General features: G+C 43.2%; 1 protein-coding gene across 1 annotated transcript; it reads left to right on the forward strand.

Annotated features, from left to right (window-relative positions):
- The first annotated feature begins 1,638 nt into the window (after positions 1 to 1,638).
- LOC118920166 (zinc finger protein 256-like) lies at positions 1,639 to 8,290 on the forward strand. The gene is given in 5 exon segments (XM_036900622.2): positions 1,639 to 2,270; positions 2,885 to 2,923; positions 4,931 to 5,057; positions 6,344 to 8,148; positions 8,151 to 8,290. Coding segments are annotated over 5 exon segments (2,211 nt in total). The 5' UTR covers positions 1,639 to 2,060; the 3' UTR covers positions 8,181 to 8,290.
- Positions 8,291 to 15,428: the final 7,138 nt, after the last annotated feature.

The raw sequence follows: 15,428 nt of genomic DNA on the forward strand, positions 1-15,428 counted from the left end.
TTTTGTCCTGGAATTTCCTTTCCCCAGACTTAAACCCCATAAGTTTCATTTATAGGGGGAGCCTGAAGGGCCCCCACCCATAAGATGGCGAACCTCCTGCTTCTCTTCCGGGTCCTCGGTTCCCGCCGGCACCATCTGAACCCCAATCACCCCTCGCCCCCCTAATCCCAGCACCTAGCCAATAGCCACCAGCCCCGTAGAAGTGACACCACAATCACCCCATGCCCCTTCCTATATAACCCAGCACCTTTCCCTAATAGAGCGGAATTCTCCGGTGAATTGCTGCTGTGTGTCACTCCTTTCCTTTCAGAGCCTGTATGGGCACATTGCTCTTTCTGACCTGTCCAGGGCACTTCCCAGAGATTTTGTCACTGCTGGTTTCTGTGGCCAAAGCTATTTTATATTTGCCACCTGGCAGGTTCCCACTGTGTGCCTCAACCACCACCCCAAAGTGCTGAGGGAAAGCATGAAAGAACGTGTGTTTGAGCCATTTAGGAGTAAATTGACCCTTCAGGCTATGAGTTCCAGTCCCTTGGACCAATTGGCATGGACCTCACCCAGTTTTGGCATAGAGGAGACCAAACGGCAGTTTGCCAAGAATGACTACCTTTTAAAGCCACGTACTCCTCTTGGTGCTGGGGGTTTTTGTTTGCAGAGTCAAAGAATGAACTTAGTAAACCCTCAAGGTAGGAGAGCCAGAGAAAGGCTTTTATTTAAAGATAAAGTGAGAAGGCAGAGCTCCTGGCTCAGGCCAGGAGGGGACAGGGGAGCCCCGGGGTGGTGTGCTGTCTAGGGGATTTATAGGCGGTTGAGAGACAAAGGGCTAGGGATGCAGACCTGCTAAGTGCTCCCAAAATGTTTATCTTTGAAGAGACTTTAGGTTTCTTATCAGTCTTCGGGTTATTTGCAATAAATGTATTGCTCTGATTCCCTCCCAGGATAGCAGCCTCCTGGTCTGGGAGCAAATCAAACACGATTGCCTGCCCAGCCCCCAAGGTGTGCTGAGTTATTGTCTGTTTGCTAAAGAGTAAGGTAAGAATCTTACTTCTTAACTTCCTGGGTATTAAAATGCAATCTTATTTTTAAGATGGAATCCTTCCTGCGTTTTACTACGCTGTTTACGGCTGGGCTTGCTTGCCATTAATAATTGCCCAAATTGCAAATCACCTCATCAGGTCTGAAGGAGGAAAGACAGCACGTAGGCCTGGGTCTTTTAGCATGCTAAAGTGAATCTTACACATGATTAGCATAATTACAAGTGATTAGCATAATAAAAAACACGGGCTGTTTTCCTTTAGGGAATATTAACTGATTTTACTGAAGGATGACTCCAGAGCTTGATGTTTAACACAGTTTTGGTAGGGGGTTTCCTTGCATGTTGTTACGTTGCTGACTGTAATTATCTTGCCTTGCTTTTTCCAGAGGCCCTCACCCTACTCTGTCTAAACCCGTGGTCCGTGTCTCAATGTTATACTTGTGGTGAGTTTTTCCAGCTCCCAAGTCACCAACCTGAGCACTGCCTGACACATATTGTTTTGGTTTGTGCGCTATGAGAGACCTTACTATGTAAATTCTGTTTAATCTTGGGGGTTTTATTCACTATGTGGGGAGGTTTATAAACAGATAATGGGCTCTGCAAACATTACAACTTTGGTAGTATCCCAAACTTTGGGTGCCTCTTGGGTGCATTTCAGAAGAAAATGGCAGGTCAGTTTTGGGAAAATATCTGCCACACCCGTCTTGAAGATTTATCATCCTAATTCACGGCCTGGAGGCTTGAATTGTAAGACTCAGACTGCATTTCCCAGACACCCACCTTGATCCATCTAGGGAGGATTTCGTTTGTTTTTAGCCACCCGGCAGGGGCGCCGCATTTCCCAGCGCCCTTTGGCCTTTTCTCCTGGAGTCAGGTGGTGAAGCCCCTTATTACGGTTTGGGGGCTGTGAGAACTACATTTCCCAGAATGCCGTGCGCCGAAGACAGCGTGGTAGAGCCAATGAAGGCTCAGCAAGGAGGCCTTTCCGTTTGAGCACATCGGTTGGGGCGGGGCTTCCGGTGCCATGCCGAGGGCGTCATCTTGGCTGCCCTGTGGTATGTTCTTGTCAGATAAGGTCCGAGAGGAGGCGCCGTCCGCTACGCAGAGGGGCGGGTCTGACGCCCGGCGACGACGCCCAGGCGCTCCGCGCCCGGGTCGCTTCCTCTCCCGCCGCCCGGCCCCGCTGCGCCCACGGAGCCCGATGGCGGCGGCCACGCTGGGGCGCCCGCCTCAGGTACCTGCCCGTCCCCGGGCCTCCCGACCCCACCCACCCACCCTCGGGCCCCGAGTGCGGGCCCTGCTCACGGCCCGCCGCCCAGGCCCCGGTCCCGGGACGGAGAGGCGCTCGTGGGCGGGGCCCGTGTCCTGAGAGCCGGCGTGACGGCGCGTGGGGCCCGTTACGGGCGGGGGGACCCGCGCACGCGGAGGCCGGAGGTGCGGCCGAGCCGGGAGGACTCGGGCATCCGGGGAACCTGGGGCGGCCTTCCGCCCGCAGGGAACTGTGAGGCGCATAATCCTGGAAGAACCCGCCGAGGGCTGTAGTTTTGCTCTGAGGACTCTGGGAACTAGAGAGCTTTGAACAAAGGAGAGACACGGTCTACGTCAGAGATTAAAACTTTCTCAAAGGCTGTTCAAAGGAAGGACAGGGTGGAGGGGTGATGAGGACATTAAGGCACTGGGAGGTTGAATCTTTGTTCATGGTGGCACTGCGGGTAAGAGGCAACTACGAGGCCCAGAGGTTAGACAGTTGGCCTGAAGTCACCTGGCTCCAGGGCCAGGGAAGGTATGTGGAGAGGTGAGCCCATGAAATCCTGCATGGAGCCATTCTTCATGTGCCTCTTCTCACAGGTCCCCATGACTGCAGAAGCACGTCTGGAACCCAAGCAGGTGAGTGAAGGTACCCCTGTTCCCCACTGGCCCAACCCTCATCTCTCTGTTCTCTGGACTGTGGTATGCTTGGAGTCTTAATGGTCTTCCTCCAGTTACTGAGTCTGGGGCCCTAAAGAAACCCCAAGCCCAGGGGTCCTAAGTCCATGTTCCCCATTACTGGCAAACAATGTGAAAAGGTGTGTGTGTGGGTTAACCCATCAGTTGTTACTGGAATGTGCATATTCCTAGAGGTCAAACTGAATAAGGACTGGTTCACTTGTTTGGGTAACTGGCTGATGGTATTGGGCTTCATAAACATAGTTAAGGTAGATAGGTGTCTGTGAAAGCTTGGTGTACAGACTTGATAGACTGATAGGTGGCTGAAGCTTTTGAGGGAAAAGTGAATATCAGATAGATGCAGAGGCATAAGAATATTTGTCCCAAAATGACACTCAGGTCAGAGCTGGTGCTTATTTACCACTCAATGACTAACCAAGACTTTTTAAAAAAGTAGTTATATCTATTACAAAATGCTCACCACTGTAAGTATAGGTACCTGCTGTCACATACAAAGATTATAATATTATTGACTATATTCCCTATGCTGTATTTTTCATCTCTGTAACTTAATATAATTGGAAGTTTGTCCCTTTTTTCCCCCTCACCCATTTTACCCATCCCTCCAACCCTTTCTCTATGGCAACCACTAGCCTATTTTCCATGTTTATGACTAGGTTTCTGCTTTGTTCATTTGGGTTGGGTTTTTTTTTATTAGGTTTCACATACAAATGAAATCATATGGTATTTGTCTTTCTCTGACTTATTTCACTTAGCCTAATACCCTCTAGGTCCATCGACATTGTCACAAATGGCAAGGTTTCATTCTTTTTTATGGCCCAGTAATATCCCATTGCATGTATGTACCACATTGTTACCCATTTATCTATCAATGGATGTTTAGGTGTTGCTTCCATATATTGGCTATTGTTAAAACTGTTGCATTAAACGTGGGGGTGCAGATATCTTTTTGAATTACTGATTTTGTTTTCCTTTGGTAAATTCCCAGAAGTGGAATTGCTAGGTTGCATGGTATTTCTGTTTTTAACTTTTTGAGGAACCTTTCTGTTTTCCATAGTGACTGCTACCAACAGTGTAACAGAGTCATGGGGTTCCCTTTTTTCTACATCCTTGCTAACACTTATTATCTCTTGTGTGGCTCACCAAGATTTTGTGATGACTTTGCTGGGGCCTTGGGGTGTTTCAGCCTGGTATATGTTTATGAGCAAATGCAGTTACCTGTGAGATCATTAGGCCTGGGGTGGGAAATTAATGGGGCTGGTCTTTGAATGAAGTTTCGGGGAACAGAGAAAATTTGTATTTGCTGAAGTGATAGCAGGTGCATCACAGACAGCTTTGGACTCTGGGTTTCTGAGGTCCACAGGGGGGTCTGTGTGGCTAAGTATGAAGCAAAGAACAGCCACACAGTGAGGTGCTTATGTAGTGATTTGAAATGACACTGCTACTGGGAACCTCTGAAAGTCTGGTCATAGTTGATCCTGTTTGAATTTGCCAAGTGTGCTGTGAATGCTGTCTGGGGCTGTCTAGATGGTGTGGGGCAGTGAGGTGGGGGCAGCCATGGACATGTAGCTGTGGGATATGGAGACTGAGAGATGCGGAGTCTAAAGAACAATGCATGGCTGGAGGGGGAGTATGTCTGGTGGGTGCAGGGTGCTGCATTGATGATTACATAACACTGACCATACCAAGGGAATCACTTGTCATAATGGTATTGATGACTAAACCGGGCCCACAGCTTAGATATGTATTTGTCTACTTAACTCTTGTTACTAGTGTTTCCACCCCAGTCCTCAGTGGGGCCAAGAGGGGACACCACCACCATGGCCTGATTTCTCCTCTGAGTTGGGATGCTTGGGAGATGGATAGTCATAATATAGATTGTGGGAAAATGGGTTGTGGCTTCTGAGAGTGGACAGTTTGTCGTTTCATCTCTCACCACCATTGTAGGGCAATGTGACGTTTGAAGATGTGGCCATCTACTTCTCCTGGGAGGAATGGGGGCTCCTTGATGAGACTCAGAGACGCCTGTACCGTGATGTGATGCTGCAGAACTTGGCACTTATAACCTCCCTGGGTAAGGCCTTCATCCTCCTCTGTGCCGAGAGGGTCTCTGCCTTTTCCTTTTCCCCAGAGACAAGTCTGTCATCCTCACATCAGGACCCTGGGCTCTCCTTCCTTCCCCAGTTCCTGGGCAGGTGCTGCGGTAGGTTCGGCTGAGGGGTGTGTGCTGCCCTCTCCTCTCTGAACATGCCCAACATCTGCCTCCCTGCAGCCTTTCAGGGTCAGGAGTCTTGACATTCAGCCTAATGTATCCCATCTACCCGACCTCTTTCTTGCTGGGTGACATTGTCCAGATCCATGGCATATGTGTGCTCCAGATCCTATTTCCTTACTCTAGCTGTCATTCCCTCATATCTGCCTATGCCAGGAGTTAATTCTGTGATGTGGACTGTGGGCTCTGTTCTTACAAGACCCCACCCCCTGCAAATTCTCACTGTGATACTTACTTTCTTCCTGGGCTCTGATGTGCCAAGTTGTTACGGGTCAGCACTAGCTACCTGTGTGTGGTGCTTGCGTTATCCAGTTCCTCTATGTTTGGGAGTGGGGTCAGGAGTCTTTGGTTTCCATAGATTGGATATGTGTTCAGATTCAGCAAAATGGTCTCAGAGTGAACCTGGCCCTGACCAGTGGCACACTGGGATAGGGCATGACATCAGTGCTATGTTCAGATTATCCAAAAAGCTGTTCTGGTCAAGTACCATTTTGGTGCTGATACCAATGGCTATACCCTATTTCTGCCTTTTTTGCCCCATTCTTTATATGGCCCACTTATCCAATCTACATTTTGTCACTTCTACTCTCAGTCCAGCCTATGGCTAATTGTCACATCTCTGGACTGCCTTTCTTACCTACTCTTCTCAGTGCTTCATCTACAGCAGTTTCCCATGTTGGCCTATGTATTTTGTGTGTTGAAATGTGTACCCATTCTTAAAATTTCTCTCACCAGCAGCTGCCTTGTTGCAGTCCTAGTTTTGGGGATTGGAGATACCCATCTGTGTTGCACTCATGTGTCACCACCAGACAGGGTTCTGCTGAGGGTTCTTTGCAGAGGAATGAGTGTATAACCTGTCTCTCCTCCCTGTGGTATACCACATGGTTGTCTTTCTCCTCATGTGGTCTCCCCCCTTTCATCGTGTGCTCTTTATAGTGAAAAAAGACCCATCATCAACCTGAACCGAACTCCTTTTCCTGTAAATAATCACACATACCCATTCTTGGATGTGTCAGATACTCACTTGTGTGTGGCTGCCCCCATCCACCAAAATCAACATGCACTTTGCGAACATTTCTTGCTTTCAGGTTGTTGCCATGGAGTGCCGAATGAAGAGGTCCCATTTGAGCACAGCATTTCTGTACAAAGGATATCACAAGTCAGAACTCCCAAGGCTGCTCTCTCTTCCAAGAAGGCCCATCCCTGTGAAATGTGTGGCCTGATCCTGAGAGACATTTTGCACTTGGTTGAGCACCAGGGAACACTTGACAGGCAGAAACTTCACAGGTATGAGGCATGTGGGAAACAATTGCATGTCAGGGAAAACTTTTTTCATCACCAGAAGCAGTGCATTGGAGAGAAACACTTCAGGAACCATGTGGACAGAGCCTCGTTTGTGAAGAACTGCAAATGCAATGTGTCAGGAAAGCCATTTATGTTCAGGGTGATTGGGAAGGACTTCTTGGCCAGCTCTGAATTTCTCCAGCCACAGGCCACTTACACCAGTGAGGGGTCAACCAGTGAGACAGAGTGTGGTGGGACAGAGTGTGGGGTAGACTTTCAGAGAGCAATAACTCATAACAACTGGAAAGGATGCACAAAAGCCTTGAGCTGCAGACACACACTTATTCAGCACCAGAGACTGATCACTAGAGAAAGATGGTTTATGTGCACTGAATGTGGGGTATTCTTTAGCAGAAGCAGCAGCCTCAGTCAACATCAGAAAGTTCATGCTGGTCAAAGAAGTGTTGACTCTGAAGAATGTGGAATATTACCTAAAATGTCTCCACTTGTTGAACAGCAGAGAAGTAACACGAGAGAAAGGCCTTACAAATGTACAGAATGTGGGAAGTCATTTACCAGAAGTTTCAGTCTCATTGAACATCAGAGAGTTCACACTGGAGAAAGGCCTTATGATTGTGGGGAATGTGGCAAGTCCTTTACACGAAAGTCCAACCTCATTATACATCACAGAATTCACACTAGAGAAAGACCATATGAATGCAAGGAATGTGATAAATCATTTGTTCAAAGGTCTGCACTCATTCAACATCAGAGAGTTCACACTGGAGAAAGGCCTTATGATTGCAGTGAATGTGGAAAGTCTTTTACCCGATTCTTTGCACTCTGTCAACATCAGAGAAGGCACACTGGTTTAAGGCCCTATGAATGTATTGACTGTGGAAAATCCTTTGCTGAAAATTCCAGACTCATTAAACACAGGCGAATTCACACTGGAGAAAGACCTTATGAATGCAGCAAATGTGGAAAAGCATTTTGCCAAAATTCTTCACTCCTTAGACACCAGAGAGTTCACACTGGAGAAAAACCTTATGTGTGTGGGGAATGTGGGAAATCTTTTGGGCAAAAGACCATCCTAATTCAGCATTGGAGTGTTCATACTATAGAAAGACCTTATAAATGTTGGGAATGTGGGAAATCCTTTAGGCGAAAGTCTGAACTTACTCAACACCAGAGAGTTCACACTGGAGAGAAACCATACGAGTGTGGGGAATGTAGGAAATCATTTAGCCAAAAATCCAATCTCACTATGCACCTGATAGTTCACACCAGAGAGAGGCCATATGAATGTAACCAGTGTGGTAAATCATTTAGCCAAAAAGCTACTCTCCTAGCACATCAGAGAGTTCACACTGGAGAAAGACCCTACAAGTGCAGTGAATGTGGAAAAAGTTTTAGCCACAGCTCTGCATTCCGTCAGCATCAGAGAATTCACACTGGATCAAAGCCTTATGAGTGTACTGTATGTGGAAAATCTTTTGCTGAAAACTCTAGACTCATTAGACACAGGAGACTTCACACTGGAGAAAGGCCTTATGAGTGCAGCAAATGTGGAAAAGCATTTAGCCAAAGTTCTTCACTCAGTCACCATCACAGGGTTCACACAGGACAAAAGCCATATAAATGCATGGAATGTGGGAAGTGCTTTGTAAAAGACTCCAGCCTCATTAAGCACAGGAGCATTCATAGTGTACAAAGTTCTTATGATGAAATAAATGTGGAAAATCCATTATCTATGATTTCAGTCTCATAAAAATGCATAATCACAGTTGATAATGACCTTGAGTATGGTGAATGTTGGAAATCCTGTAGCCCAAACCGTAGCCTTTTATACACTGGAGAGTTCACACTGGAACACAGCCTTATGAGTGCACTGATTGTGGGATTGCCTTCAGTTCATCAGGTACCACTAAATTCACTTCAGAAAAACAATAGATGTGCTAGAAACGTGTTATTTCTTGTTGGTATAGACACACTGGGGGATCCCTTTATGAGAGTGCTATCTGCCTCGACCTTGAGGTACTTGATAAACCATGTACATTCCAGGTATGTGGGAGTTGCGTTGCACTTTTTAATCTTCCCAGGACCTTTGCCAGATTACAGTTCTGATGGTTCTGGTGCACATCATTTCCCTGCTACGGTGTGTCCAGGGAAGCAAACCTCAGTGTTTCCCCAGTGTGGGAAGGATGTGTAAGAACCCTGAATATTCATTCCTTTATAGTTTCTCTGAGGAATCAATCATGTCACTGACCTGACCAGTTTTTCATCTGGAAGACTCCACTGGTGACTTGAAAACATGAGCTGCCTTTTTCAGGCCTGTTTTGATCTCATGACTCTTGTGATGGAATTTTTCCTGCCCTTCAAAGACTCCAGCCCAGGAGCAGCTTGCCTCCCATTGCTGTTGCTGTGTGAAAATGGAGGCCTCACTCTTTAAGCCATTTTTAGTCTTGTGGCTGTAGTTACTGGATGTGGAGATTTGATATCAACTGGGTTCTGCTAACACGAAGGGGTAAACAGTTGTTTTGGGGATCCCAAACTGTGTGCCTCAAAGGGGGACAGTATCATGGCAGAATACAGCACTCTCCAGTTCTGCTTTAGTTTGCATTGCTGCCCAAGGCCTCCAAGAAAAGAATGCAGGAAATTGTGGTCCTAATTTGTAGCCTGGATACCATGGTATTTTGTGGGCCCAGACATTAGTTTGTGAAGGAGGCAGTTGTGATACCCTTGGTGCTTCTGAGAGAAACGTGGAATTGTTTTCATTTTTACAGCAGGTGTTGCATTGTGCTCAGCACTGGTGAGGAAAATCTGTTCCCTGGGTTTTTGCAGTGGAGCCATGTTCCCTGATGTCCAAATTGCCATAGAGTAGCATTGCAGGTTATGTGATTGTATGGGCCAGGGACTCATACTTTCACAGAAACACTGGATTTATAGGGAGGGGAAGAGATTTCCACAGAGATAGACTTCCTTTAAAGGGGCATGCAGTAAGTTCCAGTCATTACGCCTAAAGGATGAGCAGAAACAAATTCTTAAGTCCTCCAGAACTATGGATCTTGTGTACTGAGGTCATTATGAGAGGAAAAAATCTAAATATTTTATGGATTTCCGTAGCCTTTCTGGGCTGTTCACCTCAAGGTTATTGCTATGCAGGAAAATGAGGACAGAGGCCAGCTCTGTGGCCTTTACTCCAGCTGTCATTCCTGTTGAATCAGGTGGAAACTGCCTTATTGCTGGCCAGTATTTGCTGCCAGAGGTAAGGTGTCCTTGCAAGGCTCGAGCAAAGGGATGTTGGAAGCAATACAGTTTGCCAGGTTGATAATCTAGAGTTGTAGGAAATCCTGAATTTTATTTTGAACCATATTTTTAGAGCCTTACTAAGTCATAAATGCTGTACTTGTTATATTTAAACTGTACTATTGCATAAGTTTTGTTATTCATTAAACCCACAAAACCACCACCACAGTCATGGTGATGAACCTCTCCAACACCCCTTAGTACCCTATAATACATGAGGTATTGTGTATCACCTTACATAATACATCTCTCCTCCTGCTGCCCTCCCTGCAACCAGTAGTTTACTTTCCCTTATAGTATGTTAGTTTCCATTGTCTAGAATTTTATTTGATTCTTCTCAAAGTGTTTATTATTTTTTTCCCTGAATAGCCTCATTTGGCTTATTCATTTTGGGAATCTCAGTGGTGCGGATATGAGTAGTTCATCCTTTTTGTATTGCTGAGAAGTATCTTGTTGTGTAGATGTGCCCCTAGTCTTGCATCTGTTTATGCACATTGAGTTTTCCATTTTTTGACCATTTTAAATAAAATCACTAGAGTATATGAAACCAGTTTTTCATATACATGTGTTTCATTTATCTCATGCTAATATTTTGGGGTGCAATGCCCGAGTCTCAGGGTAGATGAATAGACATCTTTTTAAGAAATGCCAAGCTGTGATCCATCTCCAGTGGTTGGACCCTTTTGTATTCCTGTCAGTAGTGTGAAGACATCTGGTTCTTCCATATTCTTGCCAATAGTAGCTATGTTTGGTATTTTTAAATTTTACTCTTCTAATAAATGTGTAAGCATATCTCACTGGCTTTGGTTGTATTTCTCTGTTGTTTCATTATGTTTTAACTTTTATTTGTTTAGTTACCATTTGTATATCTTTGTTAAAATGTTCATACATAGTTTTTTAAAATGAGTTTTGGTCTTTTCCCTTTTCTCTAACAAAGTGAGGCAACAAAGTTTCATTGGAACTTCATCTTCTGTGACGTGACTTTGCTTAAGGAATAATTGTTTTTAAATATGGGAATGTTTCCTACATTCTTTTATACAGAAAGCAGTGGCCACATACAGCATATGCTTTTAAGTTTAATCTGCATTGTGAACACATTCTTGATCACTTGAACTCGAGATACTCAACGATACCATATGTAAACTCATGATTTGTAGTGTTCTTCTATTTCCTTGGTGTGAACACTGCCACAGTGGCCAGTTTAAAACTGCCAACATAATGTCATTGAGCATAGAATTGGGGATAGTTTTGCCAGTAGCCCACCACTATTCTGCTCTAGCATACTGACACAACAGCTGCAAATGACCTCAAGAACATAAAAAATAAGGAAGGGAGACATTTTTAATGTTTGGTTTTTTTAAACCATTTAAATTGACTCAAACTGCACATGCTTAAAATAATATTTTGATGTTTAGGTGAATGTTTATACCCTGAAAGCAAAAGTTTGCTCTCCTCCCTTTTAAAATTAATCCTCAACATTAAAAAACTATGATATATTTATATACAGAATTGGAAATTGTGTTCTGAAATGAGAGAAACCCTTCCAAATCTTCCCTCAGTATCATATGACCATCCTTTTTTTTTCAGCCATCCTTGTGTACATGAGTGGATTAGTTTACTTATAATTCCAACATGTCATTTAATGCATAATCTCTTAAGAATGGATTTTCAAAATGGAAGCATTCCTTAACCCTAATAACTGTTACACAAAAGTATTTAAAAATATTAAGTATGATTTCAATACTGTTTTCTCACTTTCAAAAATATGTTTAAAAAATATGTATTATATGGCTTAATCTGATACTGTTTATTTTAGCCTTCCCCATAACCCTGTATACGAGATAATGAGATGAGAAATGAAGTTGGGTTCCTGCAGACAGCTGTGTGATGATTAGTATGGGAAATAAAGCATAATATCCCAACCCAGAAATCCTCACAAAGGTAGTAGACACAGAAAACATCTTATTAGATAAACATTAAGCCAGAGTTCTATGCATATCAAAAGCGATCTCCTAAGTATTTCAAAGGCAGAATTCTCACCCCTTTATTTAAGAAGATACAACCCGTCACACACATATTTTTAAGGTAGATAATAGTCCTCAAGTAGGAAGATTTGATAATACCATTTGTCCCACGGAGTCTGTCCTAACTTAACCTGGCCGTTGAGGCGGCTCTCTGTTGGCCTTTTGGGTTTATCCAGAGGAAAGACAAACCGTCGCTGAGCACCGAAGTTAGGCCCTTACGCTCACGCAGAGCCTGTGAGGCAAGGGAGCTACCCTCCTTTGGATATTTGCAGTTCAAGTAATGGCTCTGGGGATGTGTGCATTTTAAAGAGATTGGTCTAGGTTTCTTTCAAAGTATATTCCTGGGTCATAAAGTTGGAGGGAAAAAAAGAGCTTCCCGTGACAGACCTGTGTAGTCTTCAACAGGAAGCACTTGGAATACGTGAGAGTACCTGCAGGTTTCTAAAATACACGCTCTGATACGCGGGAGGGGAGGGAAATCTTTTCCCCATCTTCAACAGGGAGAATTCATATGTGACACACCTATAAATGGATTTTGTTCTGCTACCACATAGCACATTCTGGAAACACGAAAATTTGGAGTATCAATTGTATCTTGCATGCAGTGATGATGCTGCAGCCTGATACTGTTAAACAGTCCAGGCATCTGCATTTCACAATTAAAAAATTCAAGCGCTCCAAATGATTTGAAGGTGACTCCAGTAGGGGGTCTCAAACGGGATTCTCAGAGATCCTGCAGAAGAGGAGAGTAGGTTGACAGCTAGGCATAAGCAAGGAGAGGGAGGGAGACTTCGATGGGGAGTTGGCTTCCAACCTACATATTGTAGGGAAGCTGGCGCCATGGAGTGTGGAGTGAGGGTATGATAATAGTGTTGTTTTCCTTACTTGTACTAGTTTTAATTACATGTATTAGTAAGAATTCTTAACTCTTAGAAACCTGATTTTCAAGTGAAAACTGAGAAGCAGTTGTGTACTGACTAGCAACCATGTACACCAGCAATATTTAGAAAGGCAAATTTACAAGTAAATTTCATGATGTCTAGAAACACTATAGTATAATCTTTCAATGTGGCACAGGACTTGTTTACCAACAGATCCAAATATCTTTCATTTCTCTGCAATAGGGTGCAAAAGTAGGCAAACATATTCAGTAACTAACATTTCAGTATTTTATTTTATTTGGAAATGATCTAGATATTCAGTGAGTTTCTATCATTTAGCTTAGCAAAACTCTTGAAGGTGTAAGTTGCCAAGGAGATTTGGTTAACTGTTTTTAAGTAGACAAACCATAAAGCATAATTATTGTTGAGAAGTTTACTTGAAAGTTTTAGTCTACTTATATTTAATAACCTTATTCTTAACAATTCTGTTTAGATTAATCATGAAAATTTTGAGACATTAGTCAGCCATCATCCCATTCTATTTTTCTTGCTGACAGGTTTTGTAACAGAGATCACATGAATTTATTTGACTAGTGAACCCAAGTGGAATAAAAGTTGAATGCATGCATTATATTTGATGTTAATAGCACTGAAGACATATTTTAATTAACCCAAGAAAGTTAAATTACTCTTATTTACCAAAGATTATCCCAGGTTACTTGAGCTTGAAAAAAATTTGGGTTAGTTTCTATATTTCCAAAGATCTAGAAATACTTACATAGTGCTTATTTTCCAGGAATTAAGTAGAGCTTGTTTACAAACTAATCTTGGCGATACCATCCAGAGATAGAAAAATATCACATTTGCAACATATATATACAGATACATGTGTACACATTTCCACACATAAACATACAGACAGGTGCAGAGACCTTATAGATCTTTTAGAATTTCAGTCATGAGTCAAGAACAATTAACCCCAAACACACTGGTTCTAAAGAACAGTTACATCTAAATTGTGTTTTGGCAGATGGAAAAAGTGAGGATTATTCACTTACATTGCTAAATCTTAAAAAAAACACTTTGTGGAGAAGACTCTTAGTATTTTTTATTTTCCCAATTTCCCACTAGCCCCTTTTTGCCCTTTCTGATGAGAATCATTTCCCTAAAATTTGCATTTCTAAGAAATGCCTCTCAGGTCTTACAGGAGATAGGAGTAGAAAATATACATCTCAGAGGCACAGAAAATATATCCAAGTATTCCAGGAGTTTTGGGGTATATTTCCCTATTACCAGAGGTCTAGGGTAATTACTACTTAAAGCTTTCCTTCTGTTTCCAATGTCCTGATCTCATAATATCTGCAAGCATTTTGAGATCAATAGGGGAGGACTTGGAGCCTGGTATGGATAGGTGGACTTTGAATTGCTTCTAGATATTCAATTCTGGTTTTGTGAAGACTTGTAAGACAAAGACAGTTTTAACTATTCAAAGAACTGTATTGAAGCCTGATTCATGTCAAGCATTGACACACCCATCCAACTACATTATCTTCAACTTGCCTCTTCATACCATCTCCAACTAAGATGGAGATCAAAAGAATCCTCCATTCTGGAGCTTTGCAGTTAAATGCATTATGCCTCTGTATAAAGCATTCAACAAAGGATTTTAAAGGCTCTCCTTTTTTTCTGAGTGCAGAATTCAAACTTGGATCACTTAATCATAGGTGGAAACCCTTTACTATTGCTTCTGTCAGCTCCTGAATATTAACCTCTAGCAGATCTATTTCTTGATCATTTGTAGGAGGATCTAGGAAAAATTCTGGTCATTTGTTCCCTCTGTGAGGAGCCATTTGGCTTGTCTGTTAACTACAATATAATCATGGATTGGAAGAACACACATTAGCAGCCTGTCAGGTTCCTTGTCAGTGGGATTGTGAATGAGCTCCTAATCTTTTTAGCTCTTTTGTAAATGCAGTATCTTCTGAAAGTGGAGGTAAAAATTGCTTGGTAATTTCATCTTGTCAAGAAGTCCCTAAGGCCAGCAATCATACTCCTTTGTGTCCTGTTTTCAATATGATCTTTCCACAGGTAACAAGAAGATAGTTCTTTTTAGGCCAAGAGCTCTCTAAAAATGTTCAAGTATAGAGGTTTTTCCAATTCAAAAAATCCATCATTTGGCCATTGACAAGTAGGATCTTCAATGGTGTATTTATCTCAATAGCAATTGAAACCAACAAGCCTTTGTATGGCTTAACCCTGGATGCAAAAGTTGTGCTGAAAGAGGGTGCGAAAGATGCAGTCCTCACAAGATCCAGAAAATTCACTCCCAGAGTTAGTCTAAGAAAGCAAACACCTTCATTGTCACAGGGAGTAAGAATGGTATTAGTGAAAATAGTATCTATTTTCTGACCTCCAGTCAGACATCCACTACTCTGTGACAGGCAAGGGTTACTGAAATGGAATGTTTCCAGCTCTACTAAGAATGAAATTCGAGGTGACAAAGGCCCCTTAAAGACCAGGAGGCATAAGAAAAAAACACCTTAACAGCTGGCATGGTTGAACCAAGAAAATGCTGCTTGTCATTCCATATCTGCAATCCCCAGCCCGTTCTGCTTACTGTCAGATGCAAGCAACACTTGCATGTTCCAGCTGGCAGAGACACAGTAAGAAAACCA

The sequence above is a fragment of the Manis pentadactyla genome (genome assembly GCF_030020395.1).
Source record: "Manis pentadactyla isolate mManPen7 chromosome 15 unlocalized genomic scaffold, mManPen7.hap1 SUPER_15_unloc_1, whole genome shotgun sequence".
Classification (NCBI taxonomy): Eukaryota; Metazoa; Chordata; class Mammalia; order Pholidota; family Manidae; genus Manis; species Manis pentadactyla.